Here is a 26,645-nt window from a genome sequence, read left to right on the forward strand (position 1 = left end):
TATTATTATTATATTAAATATATATATTATAGATCTATTATTATTAATATATTATAAAATTGTCATTTATTACTCACCCTCATGTTGTTCCAAACCCGTAAGACTTTCGTTCATCTACGGAAGACAAATTAAGATATTTTTGATGAAATCTGAGAGCTTTCTTTCCCTCCATTGATAGCTACGCAACTACCGCTTTGATGCTTCAAAAAGTCAATAAAGAGATCGTAAAACTAATCCATATGAATTGAACGGTATAGTCAAAAATTTCTGAAGATTATGTGATGAACAGGCAACATTCATCAACTCATATCAGTTGTGGTAAACACAAGCTCAAGCATGGTTTATTGACGTGTGAGAACCAATGAGGTTCATCCTCGTGTTACGCATCACTATTGAGCTTCTGCAAGAGCCAATGAGGTTCATTCTTTCTCGTGTGTCAAGCAGGTTTGGTTGAGCTTCTGTTTATGTTTGCTGATCAATTTTTATATGTGAATAAGAGTCTTAATAAAAATCTGTTCATCATACAAAGCGATCGAGCCTCTTCAGAAGATTCGGACTAAACCACTCAATTCATATGGATTAGTTTTACGATCTCTTTATGAACTTTATGAAGCATCAAAGCGGTAGTTGTGTAGCTGTCAATGGAGGGACAGAAATCTCTCAGATTACATCAAAAGATCTTCATTTGTGTTCCTGAAATGAATGAAAGTCTAACAGGTTTGGAACAACATTAGGGGGAGTAATTAATGATAGATTTGTTTATTTTTGGGTTAACTATCCATTTAATCAGCATATGGTAATTCTATTTCATACTAGATATGCTTCGTAAACAAGTTACTATAACACTCAAAAAAGCAGAGTTAATAAAAAACAAATAACTTTTTTTCAGACAGCAGATCTATTTTCAATGCATTATTTTGCAATGTCATTCATGTAGTTGGGTTAGAGTATTAAATACATATTCTCAGTTCTAAGCGAAAAGACATCGGTCTAAATCAGGGGGTTTCAAACTGGTGTTGGGGGATCCGTGGAAAAGTTTAGAGAAAAACAGATAAAATAAAAAATCTAAAATGAAAAAAATTATAATAAGATTAAAGTAGGCTAAATAGATAAAAACGTTGATTACAATAGGCTATTAAATAATAAATTAAATATTTAAACAAATAAATAATAGGCCTACATAACAGCACATGCTACTATATAAGAAAAAAACGTAATATGTAACAAACTAGAAAATAAATAGCATATTTTACACATATTTATGATATAATAATATTTGGATGTCCATGCATGGCATCTAAAAGACTGAAAACCTGTGATCTAAATGACCACGTCACATTTGCTCAAGTTGCTAAGCAAGCAAATATATGGGATTTCAATAAAATGCACATAAATGTAATTTCATGATGTTTATTTTGTTGTCCACTGCCCCCTATAGGAGCCCGCTGGCACTCATTCAGACAGCGAGGAGGCTCCGGCTGGCACGTACACAGTTGGCATCAATCCTTCAGGCTAAAGTTCATGAGGAAGAACTGTAATCTGATATACTGTATGTGCAATCAAAGGAGAACCCCCCCCCCCCCCCCCTCTCTCTCTCTCTCTCTCTCTCTATCTCTCTCTCTCTCTCTCTCTCTTTATCTCTCTCTCTTTCTCTCTCTCTCTCTCTCTCTCTCAATTTCAATTTCAAATTAGCTTTATTAGCATGACTGTGTAACACAATGTTGCCAAAGCATCAACATATTATATAAACAAACAAACAAATAAAATATGTAACAATCTTAATAGATGAATAAATACAGAAATACAGTGGGTCACTCTAGAGAATTAGCTGTCTCTGGCGTTGTGAATAGCTAGCACATATTTAGCCGCTAGTGCAGCTGTATTAACATCTTCTCCAAGTAAGAAGGACATTTTTTCAGTGTCACTCAGTTCATAGAATGATGGGATCAAGGTTTCAAATTTGGGCAGAAAAGTTTCTCTTATATCGGTGTATTTGGGACAGAAGAGAGGAAAGTGTTCCTCATCCTCTATGTGTTGTAGATCACAGTGTCTACAGATCCTCTGCTCTCTCTCTCTCTCCATGTTTGTCTATGTCTTCCTCTCTCTATCTCTAGATCGTGGTCACTTAATCTGTATTTGGAGAGGATTTGTCTTTCTTTAAAATGTTTAATACATAGATAACTGGCCAATTTAGTGGTTCTATTGAGGGTCGAGTAACATTGGAGTTTATTTTGGAGGTCAAAATGTGCTTTTAGTGATTGATCATGAGTGTCTTTTAGATGTGTGTGTATTTCTTTAACAATAGTTTTGGGGCTGTAGCTGTGGTCAGCGGGGGGTGTAGTCTGATGGAGGAGGTGAAGAGCGAGTGTGTTTAGAGGAGGAGCTTCTGCTGAGGTTTCATTGGCGAGGAGGGCTTTATATTGGACTGACTCTGGATCAGACTGATGGAGGTGATGCCAGAACTGAACACATCTCTTCTGGATCTCCATGTTCAGCGGGTACAAGCCTAGCTCAGCCCTGCAGACTCACACACACACACACACACGCACACGCACACGCACACACACACACACACACACACACACACACACACACACACACACACACACACACACACACACACACACACACACACACACACACACACACACACACACACACACACACACACACACACACACACTCACTAGCTCAGCCCTGCAGTCGGCAGTGGATGTGTTTCTATGAACCCCTAAAATATTTTTGGCAATTTCCAATTGTAATTTTTCTACTGGTGTTTTATCCCAATTTTTTTAATTTAGTACTGGTCCCCAAATTTCACATCCATATAAAATAATTGGTTTTATTATTGAATTATATAATTTTATCCAGGTTTTAATGTGTAATTTTAAGTGGCCACATCATGATTTTATAGCTTAAAATTACCCATTAAAACATCTCTCTCTCTCTCTCTCTCTCTCTCTCTCTCTCTCTCTCTCTCTCTCTCTCTCTCTCTCTGTCTCTCTCTCTCTCTCTCTCTCTCTCTCTCTCTCTGTCTCTCTCTCTCTCTCTCTCTCTCTCTCTCTCTCTCTCTCTCTCTCTCTCTCTCTCTCTCTCTCTCTCTCTCTCTCTCTCTCTCTCTCTCTTTTATCCCGTTCCATGACCATGAGAGTAGTGATATATACATTCTCTGAGGAAATATGAAGTAAATATCATTGTATATGAATGTGGAACAATGTAGCCGAACCTTGTCTTTCATTCATTCATTTTTATTCATTAGTTTGTTTGTTCGTTCGTTCATTCATTCATTCATTCATTCGTTCACTTCCTTTCTGTTTTTTAACTTCTTTTCTTTTAATTTCTTTAAAATTTTCATTTAATTTCTTTAAATTTTTCATTTAATTTCTTAAATTTCATTTAAATTCAATTTCATTTCATTTAGTTAGCCTCGGAAGTCAATAAACCAGGTTAAACTACATTACCCAGAATGTCTTGCGGTAACACGCAATCAATGCGCGTAGGTCCCGTGTAAACAATGGAAGTCCGTGTGCGTGCCAGCGTTCAAATTAAACCGAGTCGGACGTAAATCGCTGCTTTTATAACGAATAAACGGTTTGATTACACATTTATAAAACAAGTTGTGTCTAGGTTTAATATTTGCGGAAGTACGTAATCATACAGGCACACGTGTAAACCCACGATAAAGGCGTTCTGCTGGATTTAACAGTAACGTTACACGCACTAAAATCACAATCAGCTGGTAAAATAAAAGAGTTTACTGTACATAACTGAACAGTTCACGTGTCCAGTGAAAAACACTTTACTACAGAGATGAATAAACGAGAAGGTAAAGCCTGATGACGTCTTTCACTTCACGGATTCAGTTTAAAAACATATGCTTTTCATGCAGAAATCCTCGTACTAAGACTTATTTGCTTATATATTGCCGTGACGGTGAGTTATGTTCTTATTTATGTAATTATATGCTCTTAGACGAAGGATGCGGCCGAAGACGAAGGACAGAAGTCGGACAGAAATCCGAGGAGTGTGTGAACTCTGATTCAGCTGTCATTGCTGCTTTCAAAGGTGAGTATGTGTGTGTGGTATGAGTTAACGACACCAGATTAATGAATCTGACATATGTACTGGTTTCTCTGACAGTATTCCAGCAAGAACTGGACACCAAGCATGATAAATATGAGCGTTTGGTGAAAAGCAGTCGAGATATCACCATTGAGAGCAAACGGACCATATTCCTCCTGCACAGAGTAACCAGGTGAGATCCATTCAAGAACTTGCTTATGTACATTATATATATATATATATATATATATATATATATATATATATATATAATGTGTGTGTGTGTGTGTGTACATAATTATCATATAATATATATTTGATAAAATAGTCAAATAAATTAAATTGGTAGCAAAATACTTTACAGTTAGTAGTGATAGAGATGGATAGATAGATTGATAGATAGATAGAAGGATGGATGGATGGATGGATGGATAGATAGATAGACAGAAGGATAGATGATAGATGGATGGATAGATAGATAGATAGATAGATAGATAGATAGATAGATAGAAGGATGGATGGATGGATAGATAGATAGACAGAAGGATAGATGATAGATGGATGGATAGATAGATAGATAGATAGATAGATAGATGGATATATGGATAGATAGATAGATGGATGGATAGATAGATAGATAGAATGATAGATAGATGGATAGATAGATAGATAGATGATATATAGATGGATAGATAGATAGATAGATGATATATAGATGGATAGATAGATGATATATAGATGGATAGATAGATAGATAGATAGATAGATGGATATATGGATAGATAGATGATATATAGATGGATAGATAGAAAGAAGGATAGATGATAGATAGATAGATAATGGATATATAGATAGATAGATAGATAGAAGTATAGATGATATATAGATGGATAGATAGACAGAAGGATAGATGATAGATAGATAGACAGATAGATGGATGGATGGATGGATAGATAGAATTGTTTTTGTTTTAATAAATTGGTTGAATTAGAATCTGATAATTGATAAAAAGGAAAATAAGCCAAAGGGAAACCTTGCATCATAGTACAAAGTAACTTTTTGTAGCTATCGTATGTCATCATACTGTGTGAGTTCTCTTACGAGAGTATCTCTCGTACTGCGTAATATCTTACGCTATGGGAAAACCTCTTTTCCACGAGATATTGAAGCCAAAAATTATCCTTTAATTTTGATTAATGTAAAACGCTGTGCGGCAGCGTGCAGACATAGGCAAGACGGCTCGCGCGCCTATTGGCTGCCCTGCGGCAACAGCAGCAAGCCTATCGAGAGAGGCCCTGCGTGACGTGACATCCAATGGGGGTGCTTCGCGCCCATTTCGTCGCGTCCCGCCAGAATAGGAGTGGCCTTGGCCTATAAATACGCTCGACAGGCTGATACAAACTGGTTTTCAACTCTTCTGGATCCGGAGTGAGAAGCCGCGCCGTCTGATTGTAAGCCTTCTGCGGGACGAGCCTTCGAGCCTGAAGTCGCTGGCCTACACCTCGCCGCCTTCAGCCGCCGTACCTGCTACGCTTTCCGGCGTTCATATCCTTTTCACTGCTGAGTGTGTGTTCGCCGCTGCGACTCACACTCTATCTCTGTTTTGTATCTGTTCTAAAAGAGCAAGCGTCTTTTTGAAGACGCTTCGTTCCTGTGGAACTATTGCCATGGTGACTCTGAGGACTTGCCTGGCATTTTCTCTCCGAGTCTGCACTCCCGCCCGCTGTAGTGCCGCGCCGCAAAGCGCCGTATTCAGCGGGTCCTCGAGCCTTCTCCAGCCCGTGAAAGCTCGCCGGTTCGCCCGCCAGCTTCACCAGCTTCAATCGAGTCGCTCACTGACGGACAACGGCCGCCGCGCGCCGCCGCTTCCGCCATTAGTGACGACAAGATAGCTGCATCGGTAGAGGAGGCCAGCTATTGCCATGGTGAGTGAGACTCCAACCCGCTGTAGTGCCGCGCCGCAAAGCGCCGTACTCAGCGGGTCCCTGATCCTTCTCCAGCCGTGAAAGCTCGCCGGTTCGCCTGCCAGCTTCACCAGCTTCAATCGAGTCGCTCACTGACGGACAACGGCCGCCGCGCGCCGCCGCTTCCGCCATTAATGACGACGAGATAGCTGCATCTGTAGAGGAGGCCAGCTGCTATATCCCCGCGTCGGACAGTGAGGATTGGGCGAGCTCTGTGGATCTCCCCCTTCTGCCCGCGAGTCGTAAGGGAAACGGGCCAGCATTAAACCGCGGCTAGCTTTTCTTTACGTTATAAGAAAGCTACCCCGCCCCCCGTGGGCATGCGTCATCGGCGAAATGAGGATAGAGTGTATTCCTCAAACATTTCTCAGTTCCTCTTAGTTTGAGCGGCTGAAAATGTCAATATTGCAGCAATGAGCCTGTTGTATAACACGCACGCATGCAAACAAACGCCAACACACACAAAACTGTGATGACGCTCTATTATGTGGTCGAGCTATTTTAGGCTTTTGTCGTTTCCCCCTGTGGTTCAGTGGCGAAACCTACAGCCATCGCACGGGAGACCCGTGTTCGATCCCAGCTCTCGCAGCAGATAAAATTTAGTCTCGCCCGGCCAGACTTGCACTGATACTTTTCGCTCGTTCAGTTCCAAGAAAATGTGACTGTTCCAGTGTATTTTGCAGTAAACAAGCCGGTACCATGGCCCGCTTGCCTGCACACAAATGCTGTTTCCACGGCGACCCAGAAAAATCATATAAGCAATGTATTGTCTGGTATTCCGGCCACAGCCGATGGTGTTTTGAGTGTAATGAAAATGCCCACAGCCCAGTGTTCATTTCTACACACAAACACAGCCCGCCACAGTGCAGGGCTCGCACATATGAAATAGACTCATGTCAATTGTGCATTTAAATGTAGTGAATGTGCCCACAACCCAGTGCCCACAAACACTACACGCTGCATGTGCCACGTTTTCTGTAAAACGAAACCAACACACATACAGTCAGCTAAGACCCACGGTGTTTAAGTCTCGCCGCGGCCAGACTCCACCGAAACCTCTCGCTCGTTCAGTTCCAAACAATGTGACTGTTCCAGTGTATTTCGCAGTAAACAAGCCGGTACCACAGCCCGCTTGCCTGCACATTAACGCCATTTTTACGGCGACCCAGATAAATCCAATAAAGAGTGTATTTTCTGTTGTCCCGGCCATAGCCGATGGTGTTATGAGTGTTGTAAGAATGCCCACGTCACAGTGCCCATTCCCACACACAGACACAGCCCGCCACAGTTCAGGGCTAGCACAAATAAAATCGACTCATGTCGATTGTGCAAACGTAGTGAATGTGCCCATGACACAGTGCCCACAAACACTACACAGTTCGTGTCCCACGGTTTCTGTAAAAACGAAACCAACACATATTCAGTCAGCGCAAGCCGACGGTGTTTTCAGTGCAGTAAATGTGCCCGCTGTCCCGCGCCCACATTCACTCACAGACACGCTGAACCCTACGGGGTTTGTCCCGCTCGTTCTCTCTCCACAATTTGTCATAGAGAAAGCGAGTGCGAACAGGCTGCCCGCCGTGATCGGCGCGCCCCCCGCCTCGCGCACTTTAAACACAGTGTTCATGTCTCAGCACACCGAAGCTCTGCAGCCGCCGCTGTGCCGCGGCCAGAGCCCGGATATCATTCTGCCTCTAGCTATCCACGCGAATGCATGGGCAATGCTTCCCGGGGTATCAGAATCGGTGTTGAACACTATAAAGAGAGGCTATTCGCTACAGTTCGCTCGACGTCCCCGCCGTTGCACGGCGCGTGTCGAAACCACGGTGGACAATGAAGTATCTCATCTACTTCGAACCGAAATAGCGAAACTACTGAGCAAAGGGGCCATAGAACCTTTATCTCAGGCTCAGAGCGAAGGGGGTGTATACAGCAGATATTTTCTGGTACCGAAAAAAGACGGGGGTCTCAGACCCATTCTAGATCTGCGACAATTGAACAAAGCGCTTCTGAAACGCATGTTCAAAATGCTGACAACCAGCAAAATCCTCGCGCACGTGCGCCAGGGAGACTGGTTCATGTCAATAGATCTGAAAGACGCCTTTTCCAAATACAGATTGCGTCACGTCACAGGCGATTCTTGAGATTCGCCTTCGAGGGCCAGGCATATCAATACACAGTCCTACCGTTCGGCCTGTCTCCAGCACCCCGTATATTCACGAAGTGCATGGACGCGGCTCTCGCACCCCTGAGACTTCAGGGCATGCGAATTTTGAACTACTTGGACGACTGGTTGATTCTAGCTCGATCACGATCAGAGCTCATAGAACACAAGACCGCATTACTCGAGCATCTCGAGAATTTGGGTCTCACAGTCAATTGGGCGAAGAGTTCGCTGTTTCCCAGCCAGAAAATCTCCTTTCTGGGAACAGTGATGGACTCGCTGTCTATGACAGCACGTCTGTCGCCGGAGCGAGGACTGAACATTCAGCGCGCCGTGAAATCCTTCTGCCGCAGCCCTATAGTTCAGCTCAAACGGTTTCAGAAAATGCTGGGCCTCATGGCCTCAGCATCTTCAGTACTTCTGCTGGGCCTGCTTCGCATGCGCCCACTGCAGTTATGGCTGAAAGCACGAGTTCCGCCCGGGGCTTGGGCCGCTGGTCTGTTTCGCCTCAGGGTCGACAGGAAATGCGTCTCGGCTCTGAAACCTTGAAAAAAGCCGACTGGTACCAGTCAGGCGTGAGTCTGGGGACTCCCTCGAGTGTGATGGTGGTGTCCACGGACGCCTCCACCTCGGGGTGGGGAGCGCTGCTCGAGGGCAGACCATTCTTTGGCCAGTGGTCAGAACGGGAGAAGCTCCAACACATAAACTGTCTAGAAATGCTGGCAGTAGACAACGCGCTAAGGCGTTTTTGTCCCCAGATAAAAGGCCGCCACGTCTTAGTCCGGTCGGACAACATGTCAGTGGTGGCGTACATAAATCACCAGGGCGGCGTCAGGTCCCGAAGCCTTTACAGGCTGACGAAACGCTTCCCTGGGCTGGGCTCAGCACAACCTGCTTTCACTGAAAGCAGCGCATGTGCCTGGTCACCTGAATCTGGGACCAGACAGACTGTCCAGAAACAATGTCCAAGCAGGGGAATGGTCGCTGCACCCGCAGACGATCCAACTGCTGTGGGAGACATTCGGCAGAGCGCAGGTGGACCTGTTCGCGTCCCAGGAAAATGCTCACTGTCCGAACTTTTTCTCCAAGAGCAGGGACGCGCTGGCCCACGTATGGCCCCGACGCCCCCTCTATGCTTTACCCCCCGTCTCGCTCCTGCCTCAAGTGCTGGAACGAATCAGGGAAAATGGATGCCCAGTGCTGCTCGTGGCTCCGCTATGGACGAACCAAACCTGGTTCCCAGTCCTGATGCAGCTGGCCAGCACTGCCCCGTGGCCGATACCGGTGAGGAGAGACCTCCTCTCTCAGGCAAAGGGCTCGATTTGGCATCCTCGCCCGGAGTTATGGTCCCTACATGTGTGGGCCATCAACGGGTACCCGCTAACCTCCCGGAGGGAGTGTTAAACACGATCACGCAGGCTAGGGCCCCGTCTACTAGACGGCTCTACTCCTCGAAATGGTCAGTGTTCTCTACCTGGTGTCAAGCTCAGGGCTTTTCACCCGTAGACTGCGGGGTTACGGAAGTGCTCTCCTTCCTTCAGGAGCTGCTGGATAAGGGTAGAACCCCGTCCACGCTCAAAGTATACGTGGCGGCCATAGCGGCGTTTGCAAAACCGACGTCTGGCCAGTCACTGGGGAAGAACGACCTCGTCGTGCGATTCCTCAGGGGAGCTCGGAGGCTGAATCCTTCCAGACCTCCCTCAGTCCCTATGTGGGACCTTTCTACGGTTCTGGAAGCCCTGAAAGGTGCCCCATTCGAGCCAATCCATTTGTCAAACATGAAGCACCTGTCTTTCAAAACGGTATTTCTTGTGGCTCTTGCTTCAATGAAGCGCGTGGGGGACTTGCAAGCGCTTTCAGTAAGCGCGTCTTGTATTGAGTTTGGGCCTAATGACTCAAAAGTCATACTCAAACCAAGGCACGGGTACGTGCCAAAATCCCTCAACACACCGTTCAGGGCCCAGGCTATTTCCCTGTGCGCCCTCCCGGTGAACAATGAGGAAGCGGATGCTAATCTCCTTTGCCCCGTCAGGCCGCTGAGGGCTTATGTGTCCCGCTCGTCTGTCTGCAGGCAGACCGAGCAGCTCTTTGTTTTGTTTGGCGGACGTTCCAAGGGACTGGCCGCATCAAAACAGAGCCTATCCAGATGGATAGTCGATGCCATAGTGCTGGCTTACACTTCTAAGGGCCTGCAGTGTCCTTTGGGTGTCAGAGCGCACTCCACGAGAGGCGTGGCCTCTTCGTGGGCGTGGTCTAGTGGGATTTCCTTGCATGATATCTGTATGGCGGCGGGCTGGGCCTCGCCGTCTACATTTATAAGGTTCTATAACCTAGAAGTTCCCGCCTTACAGGCCAAGCTGCTGTCGGTCTAGAATTCAGTACTATCTGTCCCGCTGCGCCGGCGCAGAATGCTGAGTTTTGATTGAGTATCGCTCACTGATCGATGGAACAGCTCCATGGGTGTTGAATAGCCCGTATTTTTGCCCAGTTCAGGCTGAACGCGTTCACCCTGTCTGCGGGATATACTGTTGACATAACTAGCTCCTATGGGATGCTATTTCGTGGGGAATGATGCTGGTAGCCTCTCTTCTCCGACTCTCTGTGAGTCTACGGTGATTATGCACTATATGAGCCCCGGGCTACTGCCCTTGGGACTTTGGTGTCGGATCCCAGTACGCACGGCGTCTTACATTGTGTTCCCAATAGCGTAAGATATTACGCAGTACGAGAGATACTCTCGTAAGAGAACGTACTCGGTTACTAACGTAACCTCGGTTCTCTCTAGAGAGGGAACGAGTACTGCGTATCTTGCCGTGCATACAACAGCGCTGGTTCGCTTCAGCGTTGAAAACCAGTTTGTATCAGCCTGTCGAGCGTATTTATAGGCCAAGGCCACGCCTATTCTGGCGGGACGCGACGAAATGGGCGCGAAGCACCCCCATTGGATGTCACGTCACGCAGGGCCTCTCTCGATAGGCTTGCTGCTGTTGCCGCAGGGCAGCCAATAGGCGCGCGAGCCGTCTTGCCTATGTCTGCACGCTGCCGCACAGCGTTTTACATTAATCAAAATTAAAGGATAATTTTTGGCTTCAATATCTCGTGGAAAAGAGGTTTTCCCATAGCGTAAGATATTACGCAGTACTCGTTCCCTCTCTAGAGAGAACCGAGGTTACGTTAGTAACCGAGTACGTTTTCCACGGATAAGAGCGTCTGCGAAGTGCCTTCACTGTAAATGAGCACGAGTGTGTTTCCGTTGGTCAGTGTTCCCGATGTTGAGGAGATCCTGAACGAGGCGGATGTGAAGCTGGACAGCGTGAGGCAGAAGATCGGACAGATCGCAGAAGAACTGAGAGGAGAAGATTTACACCAGTTCCACCGAGCAATTACACCAGGTACTTTCAGGGGACAATGTTTATTTCAGTTGTACTTTTTATTTACTTCCATTTAGATTTAGTGCTTCAGCTTTAGTTGCAAGACAACATTTCAAATTTTTTGTGTAAAGTTTTTTTTTAAAACTAATATTTATATTTTATTTTATTCCAGCTTTATTTCATTTAATAGAAGTGTTTTTAATAGTTTTAGTTAATGATAATATCCTATCCTGACGTCGTCATACTGCTCCATTGGGCTGTGATTATGGGGTGTGTTTCAACCGAACCGGGAAAGAAAATGCCTCTGCACTCAATTGGATCGACACAAACCTTGATCGCGGTTCTCTGTTCCTCTTTTAAAATGAATGCGCTGTCTACATCTTCTACAACAGACGCGATGGCTGAATCTACACATAAATTATCCAGCGGCAGCCATTCTTTTTTGTAAAAGAATTCAACCCAAACGCTCTTTGGTGACGTGGATGACGTGGACAATTTGATTGCTCCGAACAGCTTTGGTTCGGGAATCCTTGCTTCACAACGGATCAAGTCCAGACCGAACTTCCCATCCTCAAATGTTGTGGGCGGGGCTAATAATAACCCTGACTGTACCTCTCAATTATTTTTTGAATACCTAATATACAAGTGCTGTCAAATCGATTAATCGCGATTAGTCGTATCTAACATAAAAGTTTTTATATAATATGTGTGTGTGTGTGCACATATATGTATGCATACATATATTATATAAACGTCACACAAACATTTATGTTAGATGCGACTAATCCCGATTAATCGATTTGACGGCACTAATATTATATAATTTAGATTAAAGGTGGGGTATGTGATTTGGAAAACGACCGGCAGATTTTGAAAATACACAATTCAAATGGTTCTACCATCTTTCCTCCAACGCTGGCCCTGACTCCACCCATTCGAAGAACATGGACGCGCAATAATGCACAAGCGAAAACTCAGATCCGCGAGAGATTGTAATGACGATTTACTACTAATCATGGAACCGGCTTTACTGACGCGATGCTAGAGTTGCACGATTATGACAAAAATCATAATTGCTGATTATTCCCTTGAAATTGCAATTGCGATTATTAATTACGATTATCACAATTTACATTGAATATATATAGGCATATTATAATACATGTTTACACAAAAATTGTTAACACACACAAGTACTGTCCCCCTTTACTTAACATACACATAAATTGTAAGAATGACTCATAGTAAAGACTAGAAAAACATTAGGACTATGCTAAAGCAATTAAATAGCAGTTCCAAACAAGTTTTTGTTAATACAATGTTGATATGAGCCACCACAGTCATTTAATAATATAAAAAATAACACAAATTGTAAATAACGTTGCATTTTTGGGTTATGGAAAGGACAGTTACCATGGTGAATACACAATACTAACAAGAACTGTTAATGAAACAGCTCCTGGTGAATAGAATGAAAATCAAACCTGCATGCAAATCCTTCTCCGCTAACACGTGATTTATTGGTATTTTACTTTTATTTCTCGACTTACTAATTTACATTGTAACGACGTTGCTCGTAGTTTATTTTGCACTTTACAGTGAAGCGATACACAGCGCGTGCCGCCGCATTTGCGCGTGCAATTGAAGAGTGCGCGCTACGAGCACAGTATAACGGGACAGGACAGTAAAGTCTGTTTTTCTGAGGTGAAAGTCTTTTTATTTCAGCGTACACTTTCGTCACTGCCTGGTATGTCATATTGTGCTGGGTTTTCTGAAGTAGTCGTGATTCGCCTCTCATAACATAATTATGCTCTAAACACACACACGCAGAGTGGATTTTCTTTTGTAATCGCGGCTTTGAACGATTACGTAATCTAGGCATCCGTAATCGTAATCACAATTAGAAATTCGATTAATTGTGCAGCCCTACGCGATGCACATGCATCACGAGCTTTGAGTATGCGCATGAAGAGGGTCACACGCGCTGGGGGGAGGGGGGTGTGGTACAACCGTTTGATTGACGAACTTACTGTCCAATGATTCTCTAGGTGGTCTTGGAAATGATTGGCTGGAGTTTTTCGAGTCCTGCCCGTTCCACAGATGATTAAATTGCTTAATTTTCATTTCAGTGCTTCTAACTCAGTGGCTGTAAGTGGGTTAGGAATAGGATTTCAAGTTATTTTGAAAAAATGGACGAAAAAGAAAATCACATGCCCCACCTTTAAGTTCTCCTGATGATGTTTTCATTGGGATTTGTCTTGTAATTCTGTGCTAGTCTTATAAGAACTGATGTGGATAATAAAATGACAACATTTAGTCTGAAACCTGATTCTAATGAGACTTTCATGAGTTATGGCTGTTCAGTTTAACATGTGGTTTTATATGCGAATCTTGCCATCATCATCATCATTACCATCATCATCATCACAGTGTTGAAGACTTTTGGGTCTCTGTGCTCAAACCTGTATTTGGTCTGCACTTTACACCACTACGTAATATCTCATCTTGCTTAATCTTTCCAAAAAAGGTCACCATGCTTTTCCAGCCATTTATTATTTTTGTCTTTCATAAGAGGAGCGAGGGCAGACACAATGTCTGCAAACTTCTGAGGAAAGCGTGGATAAGGGAGGGAGGAGACCAACCAAATTCTGCGGTTATCTAACGGTGAGGGGAAGTCATTTTTAGATTATGGTCGCAGAGAAATCATCGGGGTCTTTCTTGCGACGTGACCGCGGTCAGATCCTGTCAATTAGGTTTCTATTTTTCTCTTAATTTGAAGAGCTTTATTGGTTCGTGAGGATAAGCAGACGTCGCTCGCCCTCGGCTCCGAGCGTTGAGAGAGCCTATGGTCGTGTTTAATAGGCTTGTTTTCACACAAAACCCATTAAAGGTACTTGGGGATAAATTTGACACTAATTGCATCCAGTAAGTTCACACTGCAGAAGCTTTTATCACTAATGGCATTAGTGCATGAACAGGTAATATGAAAACAACATGACCTTTTGTAATCAACTGAATCATCGCTTGATTGTTACATAAGCTTCAAAGTCATGTAACAATCATCAGATTTGTGAGAGTGCATGCAAATGACACTATAAATACTGTAATCAGCATGAACTTTAAGCACAGATTTCATGTGTTGATTTAAGGATAATTGTGGAAATAAACTGGTATTGCCCATAGTTCAGTTTTAATTGTGAATGCTGGTTAGTTTGATTGCATTCTGGGAACTATAATTAATAATTTTCCATAGATAAAGCACAAATTATGCACCTAATGCACATTTTCTTTCTTTTTGTTACAGTAGCATTAAGCAACATTGTAGTTTTGTTAGGATTTACACCGTAAACAATGATTTTTCAAAGTTAATAGTAAATAAAATAAAGATTATTGGAGTATGTTTACTAGAAAATACTATTTCAGGCTTTCTACTTCATTTCAGCGTTACTTGCCCTTTCTTTGTAATTATGTGTGAAGTTACTAGCAATTTGAAAAGGGAAAATTGTTTCAATGTAAATCCTACTCCAAATTTTTTATTCCAGTGAAAATGGAAAGAAATATTACATTTAAAATTTGTTTTTTTTCCCCCAAATGCATCTGTTTTATTACAACCAAAAAATACACTTTTAAGACTTGCACACGCATTTCTGCATGTTCTGCAAGATCCCTCTTTCTATTAAACACATTTTTTTGGACTGTCCTAATTTTAATGCAAGTACACAGCCTTTCATTTAGTAAGATCACTTAAGGACTTGTTTAGTGAGATTTGACTATAAAAAAAGCTTTATAATTTTATTAATTTTATAACTGCTGTATTTTTTGTATTGTATTGATGCAACTCTTGTATAACTTATAACTCAGCTCTTGCTATGAAATTTAGTTTTGACTCAGTTGCTACTACTATACCAAAATACTTGTGCTTAAAATGTGCTAAAATAATAAATGTTTAATATAATCATAATGCATAATTAGGACTTTCAAACTTGTAAGTTGGACCAAATCATCAGCATCATTAAATCATTCCCTTATTTAATATCTCCACTACTCTTGGTACGGTCTGTTTTTAAGCAGCAAAATGATTATTTTTTTATGACAGCATGTTTGCATGAAGAATTTCCTGGCTTTTTTCTCTTCGACAAATGCACATTTTATTTATCATCTGAACCGTGTCTTTTCTACTCGATTATGAGTGTTTCTCTACACACTGTACCTGATAGAAATGTAGATAATCCTGTGCCCGTATTAGAAATGCCGCTTTTCTTTCATGCCTGGCATCAAACTCCTGCACAGCGTTTAGACTGCCATCTCTATTCACTGACACACACAAACACACAGTGTTTGGCTCACTGAAAGCCCAATTATCTGTTTCCTTTTGGCTCAGAAAGCTTGGTGACACACTGGCACAATTCCTCAGCGTCTGATCTGGGTACAGAAATGGACGATATATAATGCAGCTTTATTATTGTTGCAAAAGGCCTTTAGCGTTTAATTCTTGACCATCAGAGATGAAGAGGTCAGTGGTTTTGGCCTGGACTCATCTGTGTATTCGGCTAGAGATGGTTTATTAGATTATTATCTTAAAGTGATAGTTCACCCAAAAATGTCAATTCTGTCAGTTATTACTCTCCCTCATGTTGTTCAACCCCGTAAGACTTTCGTTCATCTTCGGGACACAAATTAAGATATTTTTGATGAAATCTGAGAGCTGGATCACTCCTGCATAGGCTTCTAAGAGATTGACAATTGCCAGCCCCGAAAAGTTATTAAAGACATCGTTAAAATAGTCCAAGTGACTACAGTGGCTCAATCTTAAGTTTATCAAGCGACGAGAATACTTTTTGTGCGCAAAAACAAACAAAAATAACGACTTTATTTCAACTATTGATTTCCTTCTCTGTGGGCCTCGAGTCAGTTCACTAGTGTAACAGCGCAGCGCTTCTGTGTTGTACGTCACACGCATCACACACATGACCAGCGTCGGCCAATAGTGAGCCTGTGACGTGTATATATATATATATATTTATGTATAATATTAATATAATATTAATTATAATAATACCCAGGAGTCAGAAAACCCCTACGTTTGAGATTCTAACAGATGAACAGGTGTTGCAACTTTAAGTCTTGCTCTAGTTAGTGATTTTGACTTTAGCCTCAGTGTGTTTACATCCAGTAAGGTGCCAGTTCTGTCAAATTAACCTCCAGAGAAATGTCTTGCAGAGGGAGTCTCCAATCTCATGCTTGATAACGTTATCTCACTTCCTTCTGAGTCTGAGAGAAGACAACAAAACCTTCTGTGGGAACCGCGAGGCGCTGCTCTCTTTCACGAGCACAGCATCATAAAGAACTGTGCGTTTTGGGCCGAGACTCAAATTGGGTTTTTGTTTTGATTTTTATGTTGAACATTGTCACACTGCATGCAAATCGGTGCCCGGGGAGCGACAGATAAGAACGTCTTTGATGTTAATTGCCTCTCCGAAAGTAAAGCTTAATCACAAAGTCTTCCGTCCTGTCATTATTGTCCTGGTGTTTACACAAGATGTGGACACAAATACAGCGGTCAGTCGCTCAGCCCAGTTAAACATCTACTGATCTACTGTCTGAGGCTGTTTGAAAGCATGAAGAAACTTCACATTACGACATCTTAGGGCCGGTTCACACTGAACACGGTTTGTTGTTAAATACGCGAGACTCGGTCGGTGTAACTAAATAAAAGCACAAGGTCTAGAGACCCGTTGAGTGCGAACAGGTCATGCGGTCAAACGTGTTTACATTGAAAAACAATGGAAAAGTAGTGCAGTTCAGTGTGAACAGCCCCTTAGTTTGAAAAGCAATACAAACTAACAGTGTCTTAACCCTTGTGCATCAATTAAAAAAAGTTACAAATAGCTACATAGAGGACAAAAATGTCCACGTCAAAAAACTGTCATAAAAATTTGAATCTTGGGAGCACAGCCTTAAGTTTGGGATCATTTTAAAGAAGACCCATTGGCAGAATATTGCTGAAGTAAAAAAAAATAAAAATAAGTAAATCCAAAAAAAAGTTATATAGGTTTAAGTTTATGAAAATTATTTCTGAACATTATTTTATATAAAATATATATTTTATGAAACAAGTTGAGCTCTAAAATGGAGAAAAATCAAAGCCATAAATCTAAATAAGTTGTGTTCCAAATTTGAGGTTGATATCTCAAAAAATGAGCTTTCGGTTAGAGTTTGTTTAGGCGCAGTAACAGATTTTCCCCATTGGGTGCTTTCTCTCTCAATATTACAAACGCACACATACACACACTCACATTTTTTTTATAACATGCATACTAACCACACTCTGACATCCATACCAACAAACCCACACAAATATCGTTGCATAATTTATCCAATTGGCTCTATAATATGCCAAAGCAGAAAACAGGAATAAAGAGAGTATTTGCTTTATAGGCCAAACCTGAAAAAATTACACCATCTGATAAAAAAATAGTAAAAATTTAAATTTTGAAGCCTTGCCAACAATTGCATAATTTTATCGTTAAATGGCCCTGGGATAAAAAATTGCAGTTTTAATGGGTTTCAATGGGGCCATTTTTGTCCAAAAGGCGCTGAGAGGGAAGTTTTTTTGTACCTAGTGCAAAAAAATATTTTTTAAAGGAAATGGGGGTGAAATTACAATAAAAATACACACCTGTGCCAAATTTTATGCAGTTAGCATTAACACAGGCAAAGTGATAAAAAAACAACAACTGAAAACGCCAAAAACGTCCATAAGGATGCACAGGGGTTAAAGGGATAGTTCACCCAAAACTTTAAATTCTCCCTCATATCGTTTCAAACCTGTAAGAATTTTGTTCATCTTAGGAACACAAATGAAGATCTTTTTGCTGAAATTTGAGTTTTCTGTCCCTCCATTGACAGCTACGCGACTGACACTTCATAAAGTTCATAAAGAGATCGTAAAACTAATCCATATGAATTGAGCGGTTTAGGTTTAATTTAGGCTTTTATTCACATATAAACATTGATCAACTCGCACACAGTTGTGATAAACGGAAGCTCAAGCATGTTCGCTTGACGTCTTCATTCTCATGTTTCGCATTACGTTTGAGCTTCAGCAAAAAACAAAGAAACTAATACTTTTATTCAGCAAGGATACATTAAAATGAACCATTAAAACATTTATAATGTTACAAAAGATTTCGCTTTTAACTAATTGCTGTTGTTTTGGACTCTATTCATCAAAGAATCCTTAAAAAAAATGATCACCATTTCTACAAAAATATAACATTGATAATAATCATAAATGTTTCTTGAGCAGCAAATCATCATATTAGTATGACTTCTGAAGGATCATGTGACACTGAAGACTGGAGTAATGATGCTGAAAATTCAGCTTTGATCACAGGAATAAATCACACTTTACAATAAATTCAGCTGTTTTAAATTGTAATAATATTTCACAATTTTTACTGTATTTTGGATCAAATAAATGCAGCCTTGGTGAGCAGAAGAGGCGTCATTCAAAAACAAAACAAAAAAACCTTACAGACACCAAATTTTACAGTGTAAATCTCTACTTATTTAAGATTATGAAACAAAATGTAGAAGATACACAGAGCTTTACTAGACAGTACAAGATGTTTGGTCAGGGCTTGGGCTTTTTGATGCGAGATGAAATGTGTGTTTGTCAAATGATAGTTTTGAGTTGAAGGACGGTAGTAATGAAGAGAGTGTCTTTGTTTTCTGTATTTTCAGGGATTCAGGAGTATGTGGAGGCCGTTTCCTTCCATCACTTCATCCGACATCGCACACTGATCAGCCTGGAGGAGATCAACGCTCGGCTGGTCTTCATGAAGGAAAACAAGGTACGATATCGCATCCTAAAAACTCAACCTGAAACACTGGGACGCATCTTTCCTTATATAAACATGACCTCCTTAATGTTGTCTTGCCCAAATAAACGGTCTACATTCTCAAGAAGACATTCTGCACGTTTATCAGATCGGTGACAATCACTCCATCTTTTGCTGTTATTTTTAGAGGGCTTTGCATGTCTCTCTGTAAACCATTCTCTGAGATATTTTTAGATGCATTGGTTTAGTTTGAGGGAAATTCTGTGTGCATTTATAGTTTTTAGGAATTTTGTTTGTGAATAAATTCTTTTATAATGGTGTTAGCTACGGCAAGCATCGCCATACTCAAAACATATTTAGGCCTAAATTTAAAATGTATTTGATTTATCTACATATAAAATTTCGATCCTTTTGGATTACACAAATGCACAAAATGTTATGCATATTTGTCAGTCATGCCTAAATAAAACAGGTCAGATTTCTGCACTAAAAAAAATCATGGCATAGTTTATTATTAATAAATAATCATATTTTCGAAACACATGTACATTTGAGTACGCTTTGAATCAGCATAAATCTGTTCATTGTGAAAACAACTAAATTTATTCAGTTAAAATGGTTAATATATGACTATATGACAATATTCAGTTAGTTAAAATGTATGGGATTAAAACAAATTGGATTTATTGATTATACAAAACCTGGTTATTGTGTATTTAATACACATTCAGTTTATTAGCACAACTTCAGAAATCTAATTCGTTTAATTTATGTATGATCGACAAATATGCATCACATTAAATGTATTAGTTGAAGTTATGTTATGGATTATGTAATCCAAATGGATGGAAATATTGTATGTGAAATTCAATACATAAATCTCTTTGGCCTGGTTTCACAGATAGGGCTTAGATTTAGTCAGGATTAGGCCTTAGTTCAATTAGGGCATTTAAGTAGCTTTTATAAAGTGCCTTAGAAAAAAAAACACATGACTGGAGACAAACAGTGGCACTGATATATTTGAAGATATGTTGCTTTCAGTTGAAATAGCTCAAACATGCATTTTAGTCTGAGACTAGATTTAAGCCTTGTCTATGGTTTGATTGTACTGTTGGTTCTTCACTAGATTGATTAATCTTCTATGGCATCGGTTCCCAACAGGGTTGTCTCGGGCCACAAGAGGGCCTCAGCGAACATTAAAGCAACAGTCCGTAACTTTTGTTTGTGTTAAAAATTTACTGAATTGATATAATGAGCGAGTACATCATGAATCCATTTTCCAAACTGTGTTTATGTCTTATCCTGAGTCACTATGTTACACCTATAATAAGTGTTTATATTGGGACTATTTCACACTGGTTCGGGTCGCACCGCTGCGGTGTAACCCAGTGACTCGTCATAGACATAATGACGCAATCCGCACACTGACTGATAAAGCCTCACAAATAACATGCAAGTATTGAGGTCCCAAACACCAGTCATTTTGTAATAGCCCTATATTAATTCTTTTTTTCCTACACACCAGTTTAAATATGGTTTTTTTGTTATTGTGTTTCAAATAGGGCCAATTAATAGGCTACCCTTTTTAAATTACAAACGGCCTACTGATGTTTTTGTTATAGTATTTTCAATATTATTTGTGCATAAACATATCTGGTTATAGTAATAAACATACTGTTTGTTTAAAAACAAAACATTTTGTCATCCTTGCTGCAAGCTTACAAGAGCGACAATATCGTTAAATGTGAAGGGGGCCCTAAAATATTTTCTTGGGAAAAAGGAGGTCTCAGACAAAAAAAGGTTGGGAACCACTGCTCTATGGCATATTTGACAGTAGATATTCACTGTTTCCTCGTCTCTTTGCTGAAGGCTGTAGATGAGGTCACGTGTCCCGGTCCGTGCGTTCTGACGTTCCAGATAACGCCGACCGATTATCTGCTGGGCGTCGCGGACCTGACGGGCGAGCTGATGCGCATGTGCATTAGCAGTGTGGGCAACGGAGACATGGACACGCCGTTCCTCCTCAGCGGATTCCTGAGGGAAATCCACGACGGCTTCTCCTTCATCGGGAACACGGGGCCCTACGAGGTGTCCAAGAAACTGCACACGCTTCGGCAGAGCCTGGGAAAGGTGGAGGACGCGTGCTACACCCTGCGCGTGCGCGGATCGGAGATTCCCAAACACATGCTAGCCGACGTCTTCTCCAGCAGGGCGGCGCACTTGGACCCGGATGATGCAATGCCGTGAGATATCGAGATGCGATGAGATGAATGTGCATGTTGCACTATAGACTGGGCATATTGTGAGAGTATTTTTAGTTTAAGGACTCGTATCTCTCTCTGTCAATCTGTATTTGTTTCAATGGTTGCATGTTGTTATCATGCCTTGTTCCTCAATTTTGAGCTGTCATCTTTCATATTAATTGCAAGATGATTATCTGTTGTTCCTTCATTTCAACCTGAAAGTTACAAACATGTTTATCACGGTTGTCAATAAAACTTGTTTTTCGTACAAACTCAGACCTTATGTTTAGCTTGATCTCAACCGATCACATCAGGGTGATTTTCTAAGAGGTTATTAGTATTGAGATTTTTACTAGAGCTGTCAAATCAATTAATTCCATCTAACATAAAAGTTTGTTTATATAATATGTGTGTGTGTGTGTGTGTGTGTGTGTATATATATATATATATATATATATATATATATATATATATATATATATATATATATATATATATATATATACACACACACACCCAGACAGCAACAAAGTGTTGGCCCAGATCCGGCCCACATCTGGTACACGTGGAATCCACATATAAATCCACAATATATATTTATATGCAATCATACATGCATATATATATATATGTATATATATTGATGCATAAATATATATAATATATATATATATAATGTATAAACAAACTTTTATGTTAGGTGCAATTAATCACAATTAATCAATTTAATGTCAATTTTTACTCAAGAAACAAACTTTGTTTTCCTATACTGAAATGTTAGTTTGATATTGAGGACACAAATTGATTTCTAAATTGAGCCCCTGAAATGAATGGGACCGTAATGAATAAAAAAAATTGCACATTAGATCACGTTGATCACTATAATATTGTCTCAGGCTTTAGTGTTGTCTCTCTGAACACTTTGACACAACTCTCACATGAGAGTTCGAGATTTATGAAGTTGTAAAATACTGACACGTAGTGGCTACATCATGTGATTGCAGGTACGACTGCTAGTTCAGAAGAGATGCTGGGATGCGAATATCAAATTATGACGGGTAAATATAAAATATACATGTTCAGGTCTCAAGCCAAGATGATATTTTTGAAATAATCAGTCCTAGAGCTGTAATATAGACAATGTAATTATAAAAAAGTTTTACATTTTTGGTCACTATACAAAACAAAAACATGATCTAAAACAATGTTTCGCTAACTTTCTTATTAAGTTATGAAAACGCTATTTCTGAATGTTCTTTGAACGTTAAAAACGTCCAGTTTTTTAATTTTTTTTATAAGTGTCTTGGTTATGCAAGGGAACATTTCATTTTAGAGTTTTGCAACAAAAAATAACTTTTGAAGGTTCTCTGAAAAAAACATGCATTTTAAAAAATGTTCCCTTTTAGATGGGTAATTCATATAAGGCCATATTTCATAGTTTCGATGACTTCAGAATGAAAGTTATAAAACGTGTCTTAAGCTGGACAATAACTTTGTCCTAGAGCTGTGGTGAAGCCCAAACAATCTGTTACGGTAATTTCTATTATCACTGTAAAGCTGCTTAGAAACAATCCATACTGTTAAAAGCGCTTTATAAATGAAGGCGACTTGACAAAATACTCATAATAAAATATAAAATATTTTTACTGATAGTGTACACTGACTTTCATGTGTCAGCAAAAGTCGAAGGTGAAAATCCTTTATCTTGCACCTCAAAATCATATTCTAAGCATGTGTATTTAGTGTTTACTGTAATCTGGAAAATGTCAGATATTCTCCTTGACATACAGTACATGACTTACATTGACCATGAAGAACCGTCGTTTGCTGGTTCAGTGGTTCACATTGGGACTTAAAGTCACGAGATCAGATGTTAATTTGATTTAACTGCTTCTGTAAGAGACTTTGATTCTGACACTCTGATGGGTTTAGCTCAATTAAACCATTATGAGACAAGCACAGGCCTCAAATGAGACTTTCCATCATCTATACAGCGCAACACAAAGAGTGGCTCTGTTCATCTGACCGAGACTAACAGAGCCCAGTTCAGCTGAAAGAGAGAAAGACACAACAGGAGCACTCTGTGTGCTCGCATTACGCCTGGGAAACGGATCAGATGGCTTATTATCCCAGACTGCTTATTACTCCACTTCGTAAATTATATATTAGTACATTTACTAAAGTGACAGCAGCCTAAAATGGCCTATACCTGCTGCGTGTCTGTTAGTCAATCAAAGAACAAAAGAAAAAAAATCACTCACTGATCTTGATTTTATACATTTTCTAGCTTGAACACATCAGGTTATTCATTTATATTTATGCAGTGAAATATAAATTAAAATATGCAATGCTATTTTACGTTTGATTATTCAATTACCTAAACGTTTTAGAACAACTTGGTGGGTAAACGATAACAGCATTTTCATTTTTAACAGACTATATCTGTTAAACACAGCTTGGTCTATTAAAATCTGCTGTTAAGAACATATACGCCTACTGACAACCAACATTATAATAATAATAATACAGGGACTTTCTGGGAATGTCTTTGGACAAACTATATATTAGTATGAACTGTCTTGTTGAATATACAGGTGAAACTCGAAAAATCTTGCAAAAGTTATAATTTTGATGATTATGGCTTACAGCTTATATATGAAAACCCCAAATTTAAACTTAGAATACATGAAATCAATTAAAAAAGGATTTTAAATACAGAAATGTCGGCCCTCTGACAAGTATAATCATGCATATGTATATCGTTATTTATACTAAATATATTAGTTTCACCTTTTAATTTGAATTACTGAAATACATGAACTGTTGCACGATATTGTAATTTTTCGAGTTTCACCTGTATTATATACCACATTTATTGTCCTGTTAAATCTTAATGTTGTACAGTTTCAGTTTACCAACTAGCAGGATTTTACACAAATGTTTTACAGTGCGTGAATGTCATTGATAAAATATCTGCAGGAACTTAATTTTTCTTCATCATGTTTTTGAATCAGCTGATGTTTTGGTGTTTTTTTAGTCAAGTTCACATGTCCTCCTAACAGAGGATCAGGTGCATTTCAGATATATCATTTTATATTGTTTGTTCACACTTCTGTTTTGGGAAATGTTTTGTTTTGCAGTACAATAAATGCCTCTCTGATGTTTTGTAATGACAGTCAGGCATTTGAAGCTCGTCCAGTTCATGTAGTTGATGGGAGTTTTGCTTCAGTGTGAATCAGAGGAGTCAAATTCCAGATGACGTCACTGAAACTCCTTCACGCGCCACATAACGGCACAAAGTGCGGCTGTTATCCGGCTCTCGTCTGATTGTTGACAACCATGGCCCGTGGCTCTGTTTTTCACCCGGAAAAGGGAAATAAAATAAAGAACCTTGAGGTATTTGATACGCTTTAAACAGAGGGACACAAACGCGAACTTTCTTCAGGCTTCCCTTCGGCGTTTTCCTCTCACAGGAAACTCGCCATTTTTTTGTGGATCTGTTTTTCTCAAGCATCGATTGAGATTTCATATTTGACAACCCTGCTATCTGCGGACTATTATTTTGTGGAAAGCGTGAAGTAAAATTTCGTATATCTCTGGAAAAGTGAAAGGCGTCGGGTTCACGCGCAAAAGCGCACGCGCCGCGCATCGGAGGATGACACGCGCGCGCGCGGCGTTTGGAGTTTAACTTCTCGCAACCAGTGCCGTGGATTTACCCGGTTTAAACCAACATGATGTTCGCAGGAATGATAAGAGTGGAGAACAACTCAAAAACACACATAACGGACACTGAATCCACTTGTTACCGGTGCGATGTGAGGCCAGGTAAGACAAAATACCATGCTATTTCTTTATGTACATCGGCACTGCACGAAAATAGCTTGGTATAGTGATTTTTGAGCTAATTTTTCGAAGTTCAAAAGTAAAACAATGGTTATTGGAGTAAGTTTTACAAGAAAATAGTATTTTAGTCTGTCTACTTGAACATTTCACGTTTAATTCGTGTTGTGTTACTGTATCTTTGTAATAATTAGTGAAATTTACTAGTAATTTCGGTGTGAATCAGTACATATGGTAATCATTCATCTAATATCATGTAATAAATTGAAACACTGACAAAAAAGTACCAAAAGGTATCATGATATTACACTCTAAAAAGCTGTGTTTTTAACCCATGGTTGGGTCAAATATGGACAAGCTCAACCGTTTGGTTTAATTAGCCTAAATTTTTAAACCCAACCTTTGGTCTAAATATTACATTTTTAAACCCCATATTTGACCCAAACATGGGTTGAAACAACCCAGCATTTTTTTAAATTGTATGTTTTATTGGACATGATATGATGTAAATGTTTTCTTTAGTAGCATGTGTAAACCGCTGTTGTCATGATGTATTATATGTCCCATGATACCATGTTTTTGAACGCCATATTGTTGCTGTTTGACGTATACCATGATAATTCATTAAGCACCATAATATAAAATACCATGCTGTTATCATCTGATACAGTAACTGTACAAACTTAAAGCTGGATTGATATTTCTAATGTGCAATTTGATCTTTTGGGAAAACATTATTTTCTTTTATTCTTCTAGCCACAATCTCTTCCCACATCAAAGTTCAACAAACAGTGTCTGAATGCATTAGGATGGAGCAGCCGGTGGTTTAGTGGTTGAATTATTTTTAGACATCCATCAAAAGGCTAGAAAGGTTTTCACAAGATCCTCTCCAATCATAACAGCCCTTTGCAATTCAGATCTCGCTTTCAGACATAATATTATGGGACCCACAGGCAGAACTCTAGAGAAACACGAATCTCATGTAAACACGCTCGCAGAATACAAGATCAAGATGTGGGAGAGAAATCTGAGCAAACGTCTAAACGATTCTAGACTTTTACTATCAGTTTTGCAATGTCACAATCTGTATAGTAATAAATACAAGACTGAGCATGAGCTTTTGTAATAACCATCGTTATTAAAGTCAGTGTGAAGCT

General features: G+C 40.2%; 2 protein-coding genes across 5 annotated transcripts in view; both read left to right on the forward strand.

Moving 5' to 3' along the window:
• Positions 1 to 503: 503 nt before the first annotated feature.
• On the forward strand, positions 504 to 21,924 carry tsnax (translin-associated factor X). 3 transcript variants are annotated; one of them, XM_077217399.1, is made up of 7 exons: positions 504 to 717; positions 1,439 to 1,549; positions 3,973 to 4,065; positions 4,141 to 4,255; positions 11,452 to 11,582; positions 19,308 to 19,417; positions 21,275 to 21,924. In XM_077217399.1, the coding sequence occupies exons 1-7, from the start codon at positions 642 to 644 to the stop codon at positions 21,650 to 21,652; spliced, it is 1,014 nt and encodes a 337-aa protein (XP_077073514.1). In that variant the 5' UTR covers positions 504 to 641; the 3' UTR covers positions 21,653 to 21,924. The 3 variants fall into 3 exon arrangements, with proteins under 3 accessions (XP_077073514.1, XP_077073515.1, XP_077073516.1); XM_077217400.1 differs by having other exon boundaries at positions 553 to 796; XM_077217401.1 differs by lacking the exons at positions 504 to 717; positions 1,439 to 1,549 and adding an exon at positions 3,464 to 3,826.
• A 2,995-nt stretch (positions 21,925 to 24,919) lies between these two features.
• disc1 (DISC1 scaffold protein) overlaps positions 24,920 to 26,645 on the forward strand; it is a 79,951-nt gene continuing 78,225 nt past the window's right edge. The window contains exon 1 of one of the 2 annotated variants that reach the window (XM_077217376.1): positions 24,920 to 25,473. In XM_077217376.1, coding sequence (XP_077073491.1) covers positions 25,380 to 25,473 — 94 coding nt within the window. In that variant the 5' untranslated portion in view covers positions 24,920 to 25,379. The remainder of the gene's footprint in view (positions 25,474 to 26,645) is intronic. The other variant, XM_077217375.1, reaches the window with a different exon arrangement.

The sequence above is a fragment of the Siphateles boraxobius genome, unplaced genomic scaffold (genome assembly GCF_051911475.1).
Source record: "Siphateles boraxobius isolate OS27281-9 unplaced genomic scaffold, OSU_SipBor_1 73, whole genome shotgun sequence".
In the NCBI taxonomy this organism is placed as follows: Eukaryota; Metazoa; Chordata; class Actinopteri; order Cypriniformes; family Leuciscidae; genus Siphateles; species Siphateles boraxobius.